The following is an 18,387-nucleotide window of genomic DNA, read 5'->3' as shown; positions in this document are numbered from 1 at the left end:
CAAAACATTGAATTTTTAATTCTGCCAGCAGGTGGGAAAGTGGGAATCTAGCTAGTTACTGAAGTTTCTGACAAGTTGACAGATAATCTTCACCTACCATGCCCTTACGATTGTAACAGTGACTAGTTAGGCTGAAATGGATTTGTGAATTTACAGGAAATAATTATCCTATAGCAACTCTGACTTTGATAAATTTGATTAGATTTAATTGTATCCCACTCTTATATCTGAAACCTTATACTATGTATTTATTTATTATATTTTATTTATATGCTGTTTTTCTCCCAGAACTAGGACCCAAAGAAACTTAGATAATAGTTTGACAATAGAAATTAAGATACAGCAACTCACAAATACTAACATAACATTTGTTATTGTTATGTGCCATCAAGTTGCTTCCAACTTATGGCAAATCTATGAATTGGTGATTTCCAAAATGTCCTGTCCTCAACAGTCCTGCTCAGCTCCTACAGACTCAAGCCTGTGGCACATAAAATTAAACCAGTGACACATAAAACATAAAATTAGCCTCATAAGTAAAATACAGTTAAATTTAAAACACTTTAAACACCTGTAATTAAAATGTTGATTAAAATACTAATTGAAATACTAATAATAGTTTACCTAGAAAGGAGATAGATAGAGAGAGAAGCAGCATATAAGCTAAAACCTATGCTGAAGTTCAGCCTAAATAACAAGATCTTTGCCTGCCAACAGAAAGACAGCAGGTTGGAGCACCACAAAGCTAGCCTCTCTCAATAAAGAGTTCCAGAGCCTGGGAGTGATCACAGAAGAAAATACTGTAAATGGAAAGAGAAAAAGTAACAAAGGGTTAAAATATGGCTCTGGAATAAAAGGGGATATTATATTAGATTGGTAACCTTTTTTGAGATTGTAGAAAGTGAACATTAATTGATTAATTAATAATATACAGTATTACAAACACACCATCTGTAATATTTGCTTTTTTGTGTTCTCAGCTGCAACAATGCATAAAAATAAAAATAGCCTTAATAAATAACTGTAACTTTATTGGTTTGTAATTAAACAGACATAAAAATATGTGAGTATATTTTAGCCATATAAATAAAGAACGAGCTTTGTTTGTGGCTTTGAAATTAATGAGAGCCCCTAGAGGATCACTGCTTAAATCATAATCACTGGATTTTTCTTTGTTCAATTTTTTATGTGTTCCACCATCATTTATTTTTTCTGTATTCACACCCCAAATATTCAAATAGTATGGGTTATATTTTACTAAAGCTATTTGGTAGCAGATCTTCCCATGTATTTGGACAATAAGAGCTTATAGGCATTGGGACACACATAATAATGCCAACTCTATTAATGCAAACACCTCCCCAATGTCTTACATTTCTTCTGTGACAGCAAATCTTCGCCAAAGCTTCTCCCGTGTCCTGTCATATTGGTGGAAGCCATGGGTTAGCCCAGAATCCTGCTAGAAATGTCACAGTTATCTAAATAGATCCCTATCCAACAGTCATGCTCTTATTATGTGACATTTTTCTGCTTCTGAGTGCTGAATTCAGTATTAACAATCTGTACATTTATCTTGTTCATTCTTTTGTTTTGTAGGGACATCATGGCTTTAAGAACTCGAATGTCTGCAAGCTCAGTGCCTCCGGATAGTAACTTTTTTCAGTTCAAACATTATGTCTTCATTTTGCTGATGATTCTCTTGCAGCTTATAATCAATTACTTGTTTAAATAGAATGCCTGAAGAGAAGAATATATATGAAGTGGAATGATTATGTTCTTCGTGGGACCATATTTTAAACCTGAGTTGGCTTCACATAAGGCAATATCATCTAACACACAGGAGCCCTGAAGACTTAGACCTTTGCCTCAAATGTTTGTGCTCTCATAGAGCAGTATATGTTATATTATATATTAGCCAGGTGATACGGACAGTGCTTACGTGCCAGTACCATTCTTTTTGCATCTTTGATATGTTGGATAACTGCCTTTCATATTTTAAAGTATTGTAGATTGTAATGATAATTGGCAGTACAGAGTGTGTCCAACTGAGCATTAAAGACTTACTTTTCATTATAACCATATAATCCCCAGTGGCCATGTTACCTAAACAAATTGAATTCAAGCCTTTTCAGAGTTTAATAGAATATTGATTCATTAGGAAAATAATATCCAGTGGCCTCAGTTTAGAAAACGTAGTAGTTGTACAAAGTTTAAAATTTCTAGCTGTTTATTATCATTAAAGGATGTCAAAATATTAATCTATAAATAGTTCATTAACCGTATCATATCACTATATCAATGATTATTTATTTAAATGATGTTTTCCTTAGTTCATGTAAATAGACTTCCAGTGAGAACAGTAGTGAATTGGTTAACCAGCCTGAGCTGCACATGGCTGTTTTAAAGTGCCCAGTGATATTTTCATCCACTTCCCCTGAAGCAGCAACTCTTCTTGACAGCCTGCAAACTGCTGCTCATATTGTCAACAAATTCAGGAACTCCTCAACAAGGGGAACATACAAGGGTTGACTCTTTGGGTACAAAAAATAGAAGCTTTAGTGGGTAATAAAAGGTTTTCTGGACTCTGTCTCTGGAATGTTAACAGAAGATGGTGTGGTTATTTTTAAAAAATCTACATTATAAACAATGGGCTTGTAAGACCAATTCAGGCTGTCTGCATGTAACTGTATCTGAATAGTTATCTCGTTGTCATCAGACTTGGATAGCAATTTAATTGTTCAAATAATAACATCCCATAGCTGCTTAATCTACCATTCAGTGCCTATTTAGCAACATTTGCTCATTAGTCTAGTTTAGTAGTCTATGCTTAATGTGATCTAAACTATAAACTTAGGTTTCTTCAAATGAAAAGCTCCCTCTTGAAAATCTGAGTAGTTTAAAAATTAAATATCGAAAGACAACACAATTTTGACTAGCATTAGTTCTATTCTGTGTGTTTACATGGCATATACACTTTTAGTTTCAGATGCATGGCAACACAGAGAACAGCAGTAAGCTTCAGTCCTTCATTGCAGCAGCAACAGACACACTAAGCATGCATATGTAATACAGTTCAATTTGGAATTTAAATGACTTTAAGGAACTATTAGTTTACTTTGTTTTTATACAGTCCCAAATAGTAAGATACATGCATATAGATTTATCGGAACATGTATTTCTGATTCATATTTCCATATCCCTAACCTGTCTCTCAGTCTCCTTCATCCATTCTGCCTTATACACTATTCTTGCCAAACCTTTTTTTTCAAATCCTTAAATACATTGAGCAGCATTTTCTTAGTTCCATGAGAGGTTACTATGTGGTTTCTAAAGTTTTTAAGAAGAAATTTTAGAATGATTGTAGCACTGTTTTAGTCTTTAAAGCCACTTCACAAAGTGGCTGAGGTACTAGCATGTTTTATAAATGGGGATTATTGAAAGATATTTTATGACGTTAACAAAAGCAAACAGTTACACTATGAAAAGACTTAATGTTGTGATCTGCCTTTGTATGTAAACTATTGAGACAACAAATTATTCATCCTGCAATAGTCATCTCTCAAAACTATCCTGTCTGTTCTTCTTTTTGGTTCTTTGATCCTATCTGCTATTGCACACAAATACTATGCTCTGTCTTTGCCTACTCACTCTCTTATGTTTTGTTTATGATTTTTTTTCTTGGTAAGCAGTAGGTAGGAAATGTATTTAATTTTTTGGTTTCTTTTAGGCCAGAGATGGAGAATATAAATGCCATTCAGATGTTGTTGAGCTGCATCCCTCTCTATTGGGCTTGCAGGCTGACTGACAGGAGTCACACTCAACTACATCTGGAGTCCCATGTTTTTCATCACTGTTTTAGGCATTACTTCTTTTAAGAAAGCAAAGATTAATTTTTCTGTGACAAAGTTAAATTACAGGAATTCACCATCTTGTGTCAAACATAAAAAAGCACAGCTTATTAACACCTAAATTTCTGTGTTCTTTAGCTGGAGTATTTTGTTAGACAGTGAAACCGCAGTGCTTTTTTTCTGACACCAGCTTGTGTGAGCTGAAAAAGGAATTTTTTGTCTGATTACTTTTTAAATGGTATAACTGAGTATGAGCCTGATTTATGAAATGTTTCTTCATATATAATATTTAACCATGTATTATATGACCTTAAAATCCATCCTTCATATTGACTGTATTCTGCACATACTAACAAAAGAACTGTGATTGTATAGTTTTTCGAACTCTTGAGGATAATGGCCTCTTCGTTAATATTTAGTATTTAATGGAAAACACTTGATTTCTCAATCAGTCATGTGTGATTAGCATTGTACATAAGTAGAAAATACTCAGAATTGTTTGTTTTTGCCATATTTATGGCTGTTTGTTTAAAGAAAATGCACTATAAGCCTTTAATATGCCATGTAACCATTAACAAAATGAAAAGAAATGTGTTGTGTGTAAAAAGAGTTCTGGCAATATACAGTTTCTTGTGTCTCATGTAATGGTTAGTTTTTACCAGTTAGGCATCCCCTTAACTGTATAGCATGCTTGCTTTTCATGAGAATTCATTCAAACAGCTAATCTGTACAATGTATCAGATTTATAATTCACTGCCCTCTTGTGCCTTTGGGAAAATCCTCTTGCCAATTCAATATTAATGAAATAGAACTGTAGTTAAATACATTTCTGTCATCCTCCATGCTTAATTGCTATCTCTTATTCATGATTTTTATCTTATTGTAAATAGAATACTTAACTGCTGAACTGAGTGATTACTGTGTTTCTATTGTATCCTCAATCTGAGGGCATTTTTGAGAGCTGGCCATCAGATACCTGAGTACTGAAACAGTGCCTTGATGGAGTTCACACAGAGGTGAGATGTGTATATATGAAGATGTTGTTAAGGCTGTGCCATATCTCTTCATAAAACTTTGTGGAAATTGTTACATTTCCAAAATAAAGTTTTAAAATGTTTATAGAAAGATATGGTACAATTATAGAAAAACACATCAGTTTTTCCCCCTTTGAACTACTAGACATGGCTAGACCCAACAAGGGCTTTTGACATGTATTCTTGCACAGTGACGCTGCAATGCTTTGTATGTGATACTACAAAAATAGCCATAATAAGAACCATAGTACCACTAACACACTATTGTGGCTTCACTTTTGTTTTCATGGACAAAAGGATTCTAAGAAATTAGCTTTTGTGAATAAAAGTATGTGGGGGGGTATGAAGAGAAAAACTGGTTAAATCAACTCCTGATAAACCTATGAGAAATAACACTTTCAGTAGCTTCCTTGAGTGCACCTAGAAGCACATTTTGTAGATTTAAACTTTGGCTCAGATTTGGAAAGCACTTTTTAAATATACAATCTTCCACTGTTCTTGAACTCTTGGTTATTTCTCATTTCTGAACCTCACACAGTTTCCACTAGCATATTTTTTTACTTCTTTCTCCCCTTCCCCTTTTTATTTTAACACTGCTTAAATTTTTATACTGTTACATATTTTTTAAATGAAAATTGGTTGTTTTACTAAAGCTGTACAGGACCAGTATTTAGTCTAATTCATACAGTATATGTAAGGAAAAACTAGAAGTGATAATAAAATGTGACTGAATGCACTTATTCAAAAATATATAAACTTGTATGCATTTTGTTTCTGTGTATCATGTAAAATAGCATTGTTATTGTTGCTGCTACACTCTTTTTAAATCATGCTGCATGCAGTATGGTAAGAGGGAAAAATCCTTGGAAAAGACTGCAAATTGTGTATTGCATGCTTAATTGTACAGCTGAGGTCAACAACTTGTTTTGAAGGCTGTTTGTCAATGTAAAGCTTTACCACTGGTCAATAGTTTTGTACAGTTGAAAAAAATAGAATAAAAGATGCGATCAAGAGCAATTATCTAGAGTTGTTTGTATGTCTGAAACTTGTAAAACCTGTTGCTACTCTTTGAGTGCATTTCCATTTTTTAAACAGGGCAACAATGTCTGGAGGGCACCCAAAACATATGTTAAGGATAGCATGTGGGCAAGCTCTTCAATAATTTGTGTATCTCTGAACCCTGTTAAAGAAGATCAAACACTTGCTGTTCTGATTAAGTTGAACCAGGGTGGGAGGCACCTTAATCTACTGGGTAATACTCCCTGCTAAATCTGGGCACAAATCTACTAAAGAAAGGACCAGCCCTGTTCCTACAAATTTTGGTGCATAGGGAAGAGTTGGTAGTCAAGAAAGTGAGCCATCCTTAATTTGCATGCTAGTTTCAGAAGTCTGATTTCATCTTTTACTGATTAAAACACTATGCAGAAGTGGTAGATTGCATTACTGAAACAAGGTAAAAATATTGATCCAACTAATCCTTGACTTGGCATATACAGTACATAGTCAAAGTAGTTCCAGTTGGGAAACATCTTTCTACATGCCAAGGAACGTGAGGTTTTTTTCTCAAGAAAAATGATTTCTGAGGCACCATGAATGAGATAAAGCATACAGAAAACCATACTATATGTTGTGTCCCTGATGGGATGGGTGTCTGTGGCAGGTCAATCAGATGGCTAATTTACTACATATATACTAGGCAACAGTAAGACATTCTGTTATAGAAACAAAATAAAACATGAGTGTCTATCTGAGACACACTGGATCTAGACATTATTGCAGCCTCATTTGAGAGATCATGAACAAAGATTGGATGGAAATCGAGAATTCCAGAGAGAAAGCCGTTGCAGATGCTATCCTGATACAAACAGTTGAAAATGCTAAGGCCCCACATTCTCTGAAGAGGTTTGAGTACCAGTCAAAGGTTTACCTCTCCACCATGTAGAACTATCATATAGGGGCTGTTGCTTAATTTGCAAGTTGCCTCCAACCCATGATGACCCTATAAATGTAGAGGGTACAAAAGGACCAATCGAAGGAAGAGAAACCATTTCTCACAGCTGCTGGGACAAGTTAAAACTACATCACTCCATTCAAAGGGTGAAAATCATTCCTCCTGCATTCAAAAACATCCTTGCTCTTCCTCCAAAATGGGGGAGCCTGTCTCTCCCCCCTCCCCAGCCCTGCCTGATAAGGGCACCATTGCATTTTTGGTATTGTGTCCAATATGCACTTGCACGTACACTGAATGTTCACTTATGCTTTCTTAAATTCTGCCCAGCTCCAGATGATCTGTCATAGTGATGGCAACTGTTGGCCCATCAATGCCGGAGCACCATGTCCCTTAACCTCAAAGAGGGCTTAAAAACTCATTTTCAACCTCTATTTCCATGACTGCCGGTTTCCTATCGTAATTCTTTTAGTCATCTGTCTTCTCAGAGGCTGGATAAAGAAGTAGAACTGGCAAAGTGAATGCCTTTTGTCCAAAGAGAATTCTTTTTCTGGAAACGAGTTGGGCTACTGTGCGTGTAGACAAAAGTTAGGAAACGTGTGTGTAGGCATCTTTCAGTCTCAAGAGACTATGGTAACGTGCTTTGTATGGAGGATGTAGAACAGCATCTAGTGTGGCTGAGAAGGCCAATTTGAGAGTGACAATCCCTTCCACACTGAAGACAAAAACAATCTGTTTCCTGTCCAGCTCCCTGATTTTGCTTCAATGGTCTATGCCTGGGTAAGATAATATGGAGGATAGGCTGTTACCCAAGCAGCAAATCCCCCCTCTCCACATCATTGAAATAGTCCAATGGAAAGGCAAGAGCCAATACAACTGGTTCCAGCGATGTCGCAGGAGTTTCCAGAACGGCATGAACTGCTTCTGGGACTCCGGCTCCGGATTCTGCCTTGAGGTTAACTCCTGAAGCCTTTTCCATCAGTGGATATAGTATGGAGGTTTGAAATAGGAGTTTTCCTTCTCCTCGATGGGATGCCTTCCAAGGCTGACGAGCCCCACCTACCTGGCATTGAAGTTGAAAGCATCAATATATCTATCAATTTCAATTCATGTGCACTGTGGCTTCATATAACCTACTATATGCTACTGTATGCTATTTTACAAAGATAGACATAAAGAAGTCTACATTTTTCTCATAGTTTCCCAAAGACAACATTTCTTCATTAATCTTAATTCCAAGCAAATATGTCTAGCCCACAAAACACAGTAAAACTAGTACAGTAATGCTGAAAGACATCTGAATACTCTCTTATTGTTGTCTTCAGAGAATTAGACTGCAGTTTTACAGTTATAAAAAGATTCTAGTCACCTTTTAAAAATAGTTTCATGTTAGTTCATTTAACACACTGTTTCAGTATCAATAACTTGGAGGAATATAGCAAATACTAGAAAGGGCTACTGAAAGTGCTCTACTTCTGGACTTCCCAAAAAATAGCTGGCCATCTCCAGAGAAACCAGATGCTGGTCTAGATAGGCCTGTGATGGCAAACCTTTTGGAGCCCGAGTGCCCAAACTGCAACACAAACCCAAATTATTTCTTTCGAAGTGCCAACACTGCAATTACACCTGAATACTGAGGTTTTAGTTTAGAAAAAAGCAACTCATACAGTCTGAACTAATCAACACATACAGTGTTTTCTTAAAATATGAGTCTGGTATTTAGTGGTATGAGTTTAATTTGGTTTGTTGCAAATGTAATAGGTCCCAACTTTTCTAGTCAGCAGTTTTTTCAAAAGGCGAAAATTACATCGCCAGCGCTGAAGGTATCCTTGTTCGGGTTCGAAGGTTCAGTGGCATTAAGACGTGGAGGCCACAGGTTCAACGTGTGGAGTGTTTGCCCGGCGTCCCAGTGGCTGAGACTCCTTTTACCTTTTTTTTTCCTCCCTCCGCCATTTGTTTTCAAAACATGACAGCAAAAGGGATCTCGCAATTTCCAAGCCTTTGAAGTAGACTACAATTCCCAGCAACACTGCCCACTGGCTTTGAAAACTGATCGTGATGGGATTTGTCGTTGAAAAATTCTGGAGGATGCAGTTTGTTGAACTGCTGCCTGCTTCTTCGTCTTTTAAGAAAAGAAAACCACGGCAGGAGGAAAATACGAACTTTTGTTTTGGATAGGCGTAGATATAGAAATAGGGCGCGGAAACGATCATCCGCCTTGACTCTCATTGGTTTCTTTTTTGAGTGTTTTATGTATTCCTTTTTGTGGCATCACCAATTGATTTATCGGATGACTGTGATACAAGAGATTGTGTGGTAACAAGTCGGTTGAATTGAGCATTCTTAAATTAGTTTATTCTCTAACATCAAGCAAAGTGTACGTGTGCAGAAAAAGGAGCAAACAAAACATTCGGAGCCTGTACAACTGCTTCACCTATTTTGTTTGAAGTACAGTACATTCCTACTTGCACACGGTTTTCCTCCAGCTAAAAGCTGGGGATATAACGCTATCAGAAAGTCTGTATATGCAAACGCTTTTTAAAATAATAAAACAGTTATTGTCATTTCCATAACATTCAGCTCGTGAAGGATCCTCGGTTCTTATAACAGAAACCGGAAGTGACGGCAGGCAATGTGGGTAGCACAGACCACCCCTCTCTACACCCTGAATTTTCCGCTCTCAGACTTGAGAACGACGCTCCTTGTTCCGTGACGTTGCACGACTCTGCCCTCTAGAGGAGAGAACCCGGGAACGCAACTGGGCTGCGTCCGGGCGAGATTTGTACCTCGCCGAAAGCCAGTGCTTCTGTCAGAGGACGGAGGGGCGGGGCCACAGGGAAGAGGGGGTGGCTTCCATTCATAGCCGCCTCCTATGTTTCAAGTGCCCCGCCCCCCGTTGTTTTCATATCCCTTCATGTGTGTAAACATTCCGCTCAGACAAGTGTGTTAGTGAATTAGAGACGGTTAGATTCTTAGAACTGCAGAGCTGAAGGGATCCTATAGAATAGATCAACAGGTCCATCTCTTGTTAAGGAGGCACAGTGGGGAATTGAACCCCGAACCTCTGGCTTTGCAGCCAGAGACCTAAACTACTGAGTTATAAGCTAAATTCTATTAGGTGTGTTAGGTAAAAAGCTATGTTGGAACCCATCAAACGCATATTGCTTATTTGTTTACTATTTTATATTCCAGTAAGTAACTTTCCTTAGATGTTTCATTCCTTAGGATCATGGCCCTCTTCAGGTATTATAATGGCCCTTCCCTTTGGTCCATCCGTTGTCAGGCAAAGGCCTTCCTTTTCAGGCAACCTTTGAAGTGATAAGTGATTAGGGGACTCTATATTTTTTTTAACCAAGATATTTTAAAATTATTTTAAAATGTTTTCAGAATTGGTTTTAGTTCTGGCCAATGTTTAATAATTTTAAATACATAGTTTTGTGTGGCATTTTAAAATTATTATTGTATGATTTTAATTGTTGTGAGCCACCTTGGTATCCAATGATTGCATATAAATAAAAATGTATAATTATTAACTGAAGTGTGTGAGGGCTATAAGAAGATAGAAAGACAGAAGGGGATACTGGCAGGTGGCATGTGTTGACTCCAACGTCCATGTGGACATCTTTGGTCCCTGACTTTGCTGAATTGAACAGTATCAAATCCCTTATGAATACACAGTGGAAGTGAAGAACAGATTTAAGGAACTAGATTTGGTGGACAGAGTGCCTGAAGAACTATGGAGGGAGGCTAGTAACATTGTACAGGAGGCAGCAACAAAAACCACCCCAAAGAAAAGGAAATGCAAGAAAGCAAAGTGACTGCCCAATGAGGCCTTATAAATAGCGGAGAAGAGAAGGGAAACAAAATGCAAGGGAGATAGGGAAAGTTACAGAAAATGGAATGCAGATTTCCAAAGAATAGCAAGGAGAGACAAAAGGGCTTTGTTAAATGAACAGTACAAATAAATAAAGGAAAATAATAGGAAGAGAAAAACCAGAGATCTGTTCAAGAAAACTGGAGCTATTAAAGGAACATTTTGTGCAAAGATGGACATGATAAAGGACAAAAATGGGAGGGACCTCACAGAAACAGAAGGCATCAAGAAGAGGTGGCAAGAATACTCAGAGAAATTATACCAGAAAGATCTGGATGTCCTGGACAACCCAGATAGTGTGTTTGCTGACCTTGAGCCAGACATCTTGGAGAGTGAAGTCAAATGGGTCTTAGAAAGCATAGCTAACAACAAGGCCAGTGGTGGAGATGGCATTCCAGTTGAACTATTTAAAATCTTAAAAGACAACGCTGTTAAGGTGCTACACTCAATAAGAAAACAAGTTTGGAAAACTCAGCATTGGCTAGAGGAACTGGAAAAGATCAGTCTACATCTCAATCCCAAAGAAGGGCAGTGCCAAAGAATGCTCCAACTACCGTACAATTGCCCTCATTTCACACACTAGCAAAGTTATGCTCTAAATCCTACAAGGTAGGCTTCAGCAGTATGTGGATCGAGAACTCCCAGAAGTACAAGCTGGATTTCGAAAGGGCAGAAGAACTTGAGACCAAACTGCTAACATGTGCTGGATTATGGAGAAAGCCAGAGCGTTCCCGAAAAACATCTACTTCTGCTTCATTGACTATGAAAAAGCCTTTGATTGTGTGGACCACAAGAAACTATGGCAAGTTCTTAAAGAAATGGGAGTGCCTGACCACCTTATCTATCTCCTGAGAAATCTAGATGTGGGACAGAAAGCAACAGTTAGAACTGGATATGGAAAAACTGATTGGTTCGAAGTTGGGAAAGGAGTACGACAAGGCTGTATATTGTCCCCCTGCTTATTTAACTTATATGCAGAATATATCATGCGAAAGGCTGGACTGGAGGAATCCCAAGCCGGAATTAAGATTAATTAAATGATGCCTGCTTCTTGGGAGGAAAGCAACAAGAAACGCAGACAGCATATTAAAAAGCAGAAACATCACCTTGCCGACAAAGATTGACATAGTCAAAGCTATGGTTTTTCCAGTAGCTATGTATGAAAGTGAGAGCTGGACCATAAAGAAGGCTGACCGCTGAATAATTGATGCTTTTGAATGTTGGTGCTGGAGGAGACTCTTGAGAGTCCTCTGGACTGCAAAGAGAACAAACTTTTCCATTTTCAAGGAAATCAACCCTGAACGCTCACTGGAAGGACAGATCCTGAAGCTGATGCTCCAATACTTTGGCCATCTCATGAGAAGAGAAGAGAAGACTCCCTGGGAAAGACCCTGATGTTGGGAAAGTGTGAAGGTGAGAGAAGAAGGGGCCGACAGAGGACGAGATGGTTGGACAGTGTCATTGAAGCTACCAACATGAATTTGACCCAACTCCAGGAGGCAGTGGAAAACAGGAGGGCCTGGCACACTCTGGTCCATGGGGTCACAAAGAGTCGGACATCTCAACAACTAAACAACAACAACAACAACAACAACAACTTTGATCATTTGGACTGATTCTTGGTTTGCAATTGTGGATAGCTCTGTCTGAGTGTCTGCTTCGATAAGCTTTATAATTTCTGTTTCACCCTTTCCTCAACCTTAGGCTTTACTAGCCAGCAGCTTCATTTGCCTCACCTAGTGTGGAACAAGACCATTTGCTTCCAGCCTAAAGCAGTGTAAGTGGTCAAAGAAGGTTGATGGTGCTGAAAGCTAGTGAGAAGTCCAGCAGAACCAACAGGGACACACTCCCCTGTCTAGTTCCTGGCATAGGTCATCCATCAAGGTGAACAAAGCAGTTTCTATCCCATAACCAAGCTGAAGCTAGATTGAATCTGATCTAAATAATTTGTTTCATGCAGGAATCCCTGTAGGTGTTGTGTGAGCATAAGTTGTGGGGGAAGGATGCTGCCTCTCTGACTTCTAATAATGCATGTGTGGTTAATATTTTATTAGCTTTCAATTCAATTGTCCAGAGAGATAGTTCATGTGTCGAAAATATGGGAAATTTTAATATGAAATTAGTTGGCCATCTACAGCAGGAAGTTATTTAAAAGTCTTAATAGTTCCTTTATATTTTCCACTGTGCAGGAAATAGCAACTCCTGTGGGTGATTGAGATTAGAAAAATAATGCAGGAGAAGGAGTTGTAGGAGCCATCTCTGAACATCAAATCCATACAGTTTGTGGCTGGGACTTTTTTTGAACTTTAAAATCAATGAAAGATCTTTTTCATGGATATGCTATAGCATATTTAGAGGCGTTAATTTAAAAAATTATGTCTGTGTATCTGTCTCTGCGTAGATACAAAAATAGGAAAGCATAAACACACAGGTGTTCACTTCATGGTTATTCATGTTTTTTTCCTTCAAATTGCGTGATTGCTTGTACCCTTCAATGTCAACTCCAATAATCGGCTGACAAATATCCCTCACCTTCCCAGTGAGCAGAGACCAAACTGTAGGCAGGTCTGGAATACTTGTTTCTCTTGAGGGGCTCTAGGCAGCTCTATTTTATGTTTCTCACTGTGAAGCCCTTGAACTTTTAAAAAAACTAAAAAAGAGAGGATGAACTTGCTGTGTGCTAGTGGAGGAAAAGAAAAGGTTAAATGAACAACAAGATAGAGGAAGAGAAAAGGGGAGAAGGTGGACTGGAGTAAGAGAATTTATTTATTTATTTATTTATTTATTTATTTATTTATTTATTTATTTATTTATTTATTTATTTATTTATTTATTTATTTATTTATTTATTTATTTATACCCCGCCTATCTGGCCTAATAGACCACTCTAGAAGAGAAAAGGCACCATATGGTGGGTGCCTCACGGGGCGACTACACAGTGACTGAAATGCAAATTCACTCAGAGTGAAATCACAGCAGGGAGCTCAGGTTTCCCTGGGTAAATTCAAATTAACTGACCACACAGGGAGAGAGGAGGAAAATCTTGTTTGCAGCTTGTTAACACAGTTCTCTTGTAGCCCACAACTGGCACCAATTCAGAAGAAATACTCAATAAATTGTAAGCTGATTTCCTCTTTTTTTCCTTTTCTTGTTCTTTATCTCTCTCTCAAACCTATCCAGGTGCCTGATGCATCGATGCTGTCACCAAGCTGTAAAGTAGATAGATAGACAGACAGACAGACAGTTGCTAGATCGATCTATCTATCTATCTATCTATCTATCTATCTATCTATCTATCTATCTATCTATCTATCTATCTATCTATCTATCTATCTATCTATCTATCTATCTATCTATCTATCTATCTATCTATCTATCTATCTATCTATCTATCTATCTATCTATCTATCTATCTATCTATCTATCTATCTATCTATCTATCTATCATCGTCTCTGGAAGCAGACCATTCCATATAGTTTAAAAAGTAGTTATTTAAAATTTCTGTTCATGTCATAAATTATCCAGTCACACAAAGACAAATGCTCAAGATTCTTATTTATTTATTCCATTTATACCCCGCCTATCTGGTCATTACGACCACTCTAGGCGGCTTACAAAATACAAAATGCAAGAACAATATATAAATAAAAAGAAATTTTTACACAATTAAAGAACTCTATAAGATGGAAAAAACCAAAAAAATCATAATAGGGAAAGCAAGAGAGAAAGTCAGGGATTAACTGGGGGGGGGGGAAGCCTCCCTAAACATCCATGTTTTCAGTTGTTTCTTGAAAATACCCAGTGAGGGAGCTGTGCGAATCTCTGGAGGCAGGTTGTTCCAGAGGCGAGGAGCCACCGCCAAGAAGGCCGGTTTCTTGTTTTTTCTTTCCGGGCCTTCCTCGGCATCACCTCCTGACTTGCACGAGTGACACAGGTAGAACAGGATGGGAGTAAGCGTTCTACCAAGTATCGCTCCACTAAGGAGTCTGGCCGCCGCATTCTGCACCACTCAGAGTTTCCACATCAACTTCAAAGTAGCCCCACGTAGAGCGCATTACAATGGTCTAATCTCGAGATTACGAGCGCATGCACCAAAGTAGTGAGCGCCTCCACATCAAGATAGGGCCACAGCCGGGCTATTCACCAAAGGTGGAAAAAGGCGGTGCGGACCACCGACGCCACTGAGTCTCCATGGTGAGCGCCGGGTCCAGATGAATCCCCAGGCTGCGGACCCCACTCTTGGCGGCAAGAGTCACCCCCCCAAACAAGAGAGAGCCACCGATAGTGGGGGCGCCCACCCTCAGGACCTCCATCTTGTCCGGGTTCAGCCTCAGCCCATTTTCCTGCATCCATTGCAGTACAGCCCCTAGGCAGCGCTGGAGGGACAGGACAGCATCACCTGCGGTTGGTGGAAAGGAGATGTAGAGCTGGGTGTCATCAGCGTACTGATGACACGATGCCCCACACCCCCTGATGACCCCACCCAGTGGCCTCATGTAGATGTTAAACAGCATTGGGGAGATAATCGAGCCCTGTGGGACCCCACAGTTAAGACTCCACGGGGCTGAGACACTCTCCCCAAGCTGAACTCTCTGGGGTTGGTCCTCCAAGAAGGAATGGAGCCAGCCAAGTGCCAGGCCACCAATTCCCAACTCGGAGAGCCTCCCCAGGAGGATACTGTGGTCAACGGTATCAAAGGCCGTCAAGATGTCGACAAGGACTAACAGAGATGTTTTACCCCTGTCAGCCTCCCTCAGCAGGTCATCGTACAGGGCGACCAATGCCGTCTCTGTACCGTGGCGTGGCCTGAAGACTGACTGAAATGGATCCAGGGTGTCTGTTTCCTCCAAGAGAGCCTGAAGCTGGTCGGCCACCACTCTCTCCACCACTTTGCTCATGAAAGAAACATTGGCGACGGGCCTATAATTGCCAATTTCGTCCGCCGCCAAGTTCGGTTTCTTTCTTATGTGCCTAATGAGTGTCTCCTTGAGGGCAGGAGGTACCCTGCCCTCAAGGAAAGACCCATTAATTATCGCTGTGGCCCATTCTGTTGTTGTAGGCCTGGCTACTTTGATTAGCCAGGTCGGTCAAGGGTCAAGGGAGGAGGTGGTAGCACGACAGCGATCAAGCACCTTGTTCACACTATCTGGCCTCACAGGCTGAAAGCAATCGAGGATCACTGGGCAAGACGGAGTGCTGAACATCTCTGCTTGACTCACTCTATTTAAAAAGGAGAAAGCTCCCAGCGGATGGCCTCCACTTTTGATTTTAAAAATGCTGCAAATTGGTCCGGTGAAAAACTAGGGGGAGGCACATCACTCAGACCAATTCCGGATAGGTCACGCACTATACGGAATAACTCCGCCTGCTGGTTGGTCGCTTCGCTTATCCGGTTAGTGAAGTATGCATGAGCGGCAGCCTTTACATTAGCCAGGTAGAGATTAGTGGCGACCCTGACAGCAATCCAGTTGTAATCCATCGTGTTCTTCCTCCACTTGCGCTCTAGCCTTCTCCTGAACTGCTTCATCACTCACAGGTCCCAGCTGAACCAGGGCGCAGGCTGAGCTCTGTGTTGGAGAGGGCGTCTAGGTGCGATCGTGTCTACAGCCCTGGTGGCAGCAGTGAACCAGCCATCAACCAGAGCCTCGACAGGAGCGCCAGCCACGTCAGCCGAAACATCTCTCATGGCATCCTGGACTCTAACAGGATCCAGTAGCCTTCAAGGGCAGACCATGAAAATAGGTCCCTGCTCCCTGCGAGGGGGGAGCACCGTTTTGAGGCTGCATTTTATTAGGTGATGGTCTGACCATGACAAGGGGACTGCCTCAAGGTCAATCACCATCAGACCACACTCACTCCAACTGGTGGAAAAAACCAGGTCCAGCGTGTGACCACCCATGTGGGTGGGGCCGTTGACATGTTGGGACATGTTCAAGGAAGCCATGATTTCCAGGAACTCAAGAGCTGGCCCAGAAGTCTCTGCCCCCGCATGCACGTTGAACTCACCCAATACCAATAGGTTCGGGGATACCAACAATGCCATGGAGACAGAGTCCGCCAGCCCCGGTAGGGAGGTGGCTGGGTCGTGGGGAGCACGGTAACCCAGCAAGATCCCAATACCATCCCTGGCCCCAATCGACACGTGGAGAGCCTCCAGACCCAGCTTTACCACCGTGGAGCACCTAGCAACCACCAAGCTGTTTTTATATATAATGGCAACTCCCCCCTCCGCCCCTCCAGTCTACCCTGATGCTGGACAGCATAACCGGGTGGACAGACAAGTGCTAGGGGAGGACCCCCGTCTCCGCCAATCCACGTTTCGGTTATGCATGCCAGGTCTGCATCCTCCTCCAGGATAAGGTCATAAATCACCTGGGCCTTATTAGATACAGACCTGGCATTCAACAACACCAGTTTTAGAGTGGAGGGCTGGCTGGTCTGGCTACCTCGATACTGAGGGTTGGTCACAGTCTCAGAACAATGAACAGCCATCAAGCATCTGTTCATCATTCTTCTGACACAAATAGGGACTGTGCCAATGCCATATCTCCCTCTACCTGTGATCACAGAGATGTTCAGAGGCCCTTCACTGGGAGGGCAGGCCTTCCAATCCATATCAAACAGAAGGGGAGGGGGGAAAGAGAGAGAGAGAGAGAGAGAGAGAGAGAGGAGAGAGAGAGAGAGGAGAAGGGAAAGGAAGAAATTAATAGACTAAAGTGCAATAATAGTATATAAATTACATAAAATAAACATACATAACCCAAATATCATATAATAACAGAGGACCAAATTATAAAATAAATTATATACTAAAAGTTAAAAAAAAAATCTATTTTAAGAAAAACCCCACAGTGATTATCCCCCACATATAGTTCTGGACCGCCATGTGGCCTTGTCCTTTTTGATGTTAAGAGCCTTGATGGTATTAATGGTGGCGCTGTTGTATGGATCTTAGTAAAGGGGCTGGACTCACAGATCTCAATAGTGGACGCAATTTACTTTTTTCTTTCAGAATTATTTCATAGATGCAACCTACCTATCTTAAAAACAATGAAATACTAATCTATCATGAACAGTTACAAAATATTATCATAATATTCTGTTAAAGAATGAGAGGAGAACCCATCTTCTATAAGATTAGGATAATTTAGATGCAAATTGGAAAATACTTGTATGTGTGAAGAATCTGAATATTTATCATCATACGTATAAGACCTACTCTTTACTACTCAACAGATAGACACAGAAAGAGAGATGCCCTATATTAAATTGTATCTTCCCTTTTTCTTATTGTGAAAAGAACGGCATCTTTGGAAAATTCTCATCTTCTCAAACGAGCTCTTTTCTGCCTATCTCAGCCATCATTCATTATTCTCCTCTCTGCCCCCGCAGAAGCAGAGCTAACTCATTAGCATGCACAGCTCTCCTTTTCATGTAACATCCTGCTTGTTTCTCCACCTTCATAAGCAGAATTAACTAGGTTTTCAAATTTTAGGCAATTCAGAACAAGCTGTACCTAAAATATCTGACACAAATATGTGTTCAGGAGGAACACTCCCATCTGTTATCATCTGCATTCCGAATTATTTCAAAACATAAACAATTGCAGTTGAACCATTCATCTCTGTTCTGAAATGAGCAGTATAATCAGGGACCTAGATTCCTTGCACATCAAATTCTAA

At 40.0% G+C, this 18,387-nt stretch overlaps 1 protein-coding gene across 4 annotated transcripts in view; it reads left to right on the top strand.

The window, feature by feature from the left end:
* OSBPL8 (oxysterol binding protein like 8) overlaps positions 1-5,899 on the top strand; it is a 102,382-nt gene extending 96,483 nt beyond the window's left edge. For all 4 annotated transcript variants that reach the window (XM_020804278.3, XM_073000353.2, XM_078376931.1 and 1 more), the window contains one exon: positions 1,597-5,899. In XM_020804278.3, coding sequence (XP_020659937.2) covers positions 1,597-1,732 — 136 coding nt within the window. In that variant the 3' untranslated portion in view covers positions 1,733-5,899. The remainder of the gene's footprint in view (positions 1-1,596) is intronic.
* The last annotated feature ends 12,488 nt before the right edge of the window (positions 5,900-18,387 follow it).

Source organism: Pogona vitticeps, chromosome 5 (genome assembly GCF_051106095.1).
Source record: "Pogona vitticeps strain Pit_001003342236 chromosome 5, PviZW2.1, whole genome shotgun sequence".
In the NCBI taxonomy this organism is placed as follows: domain Eukaryota; kingdom Metazoa; phylum Chordata; class Lepidosauria; order Squamata; family Agamidae; genus Pogona; species Pogona vitticeps.
The sequence above is the reverse complement of the archived record's forward strand: the minus strand, read 5'-3'. Positions and strand labels throughout refer to the sequence as shown.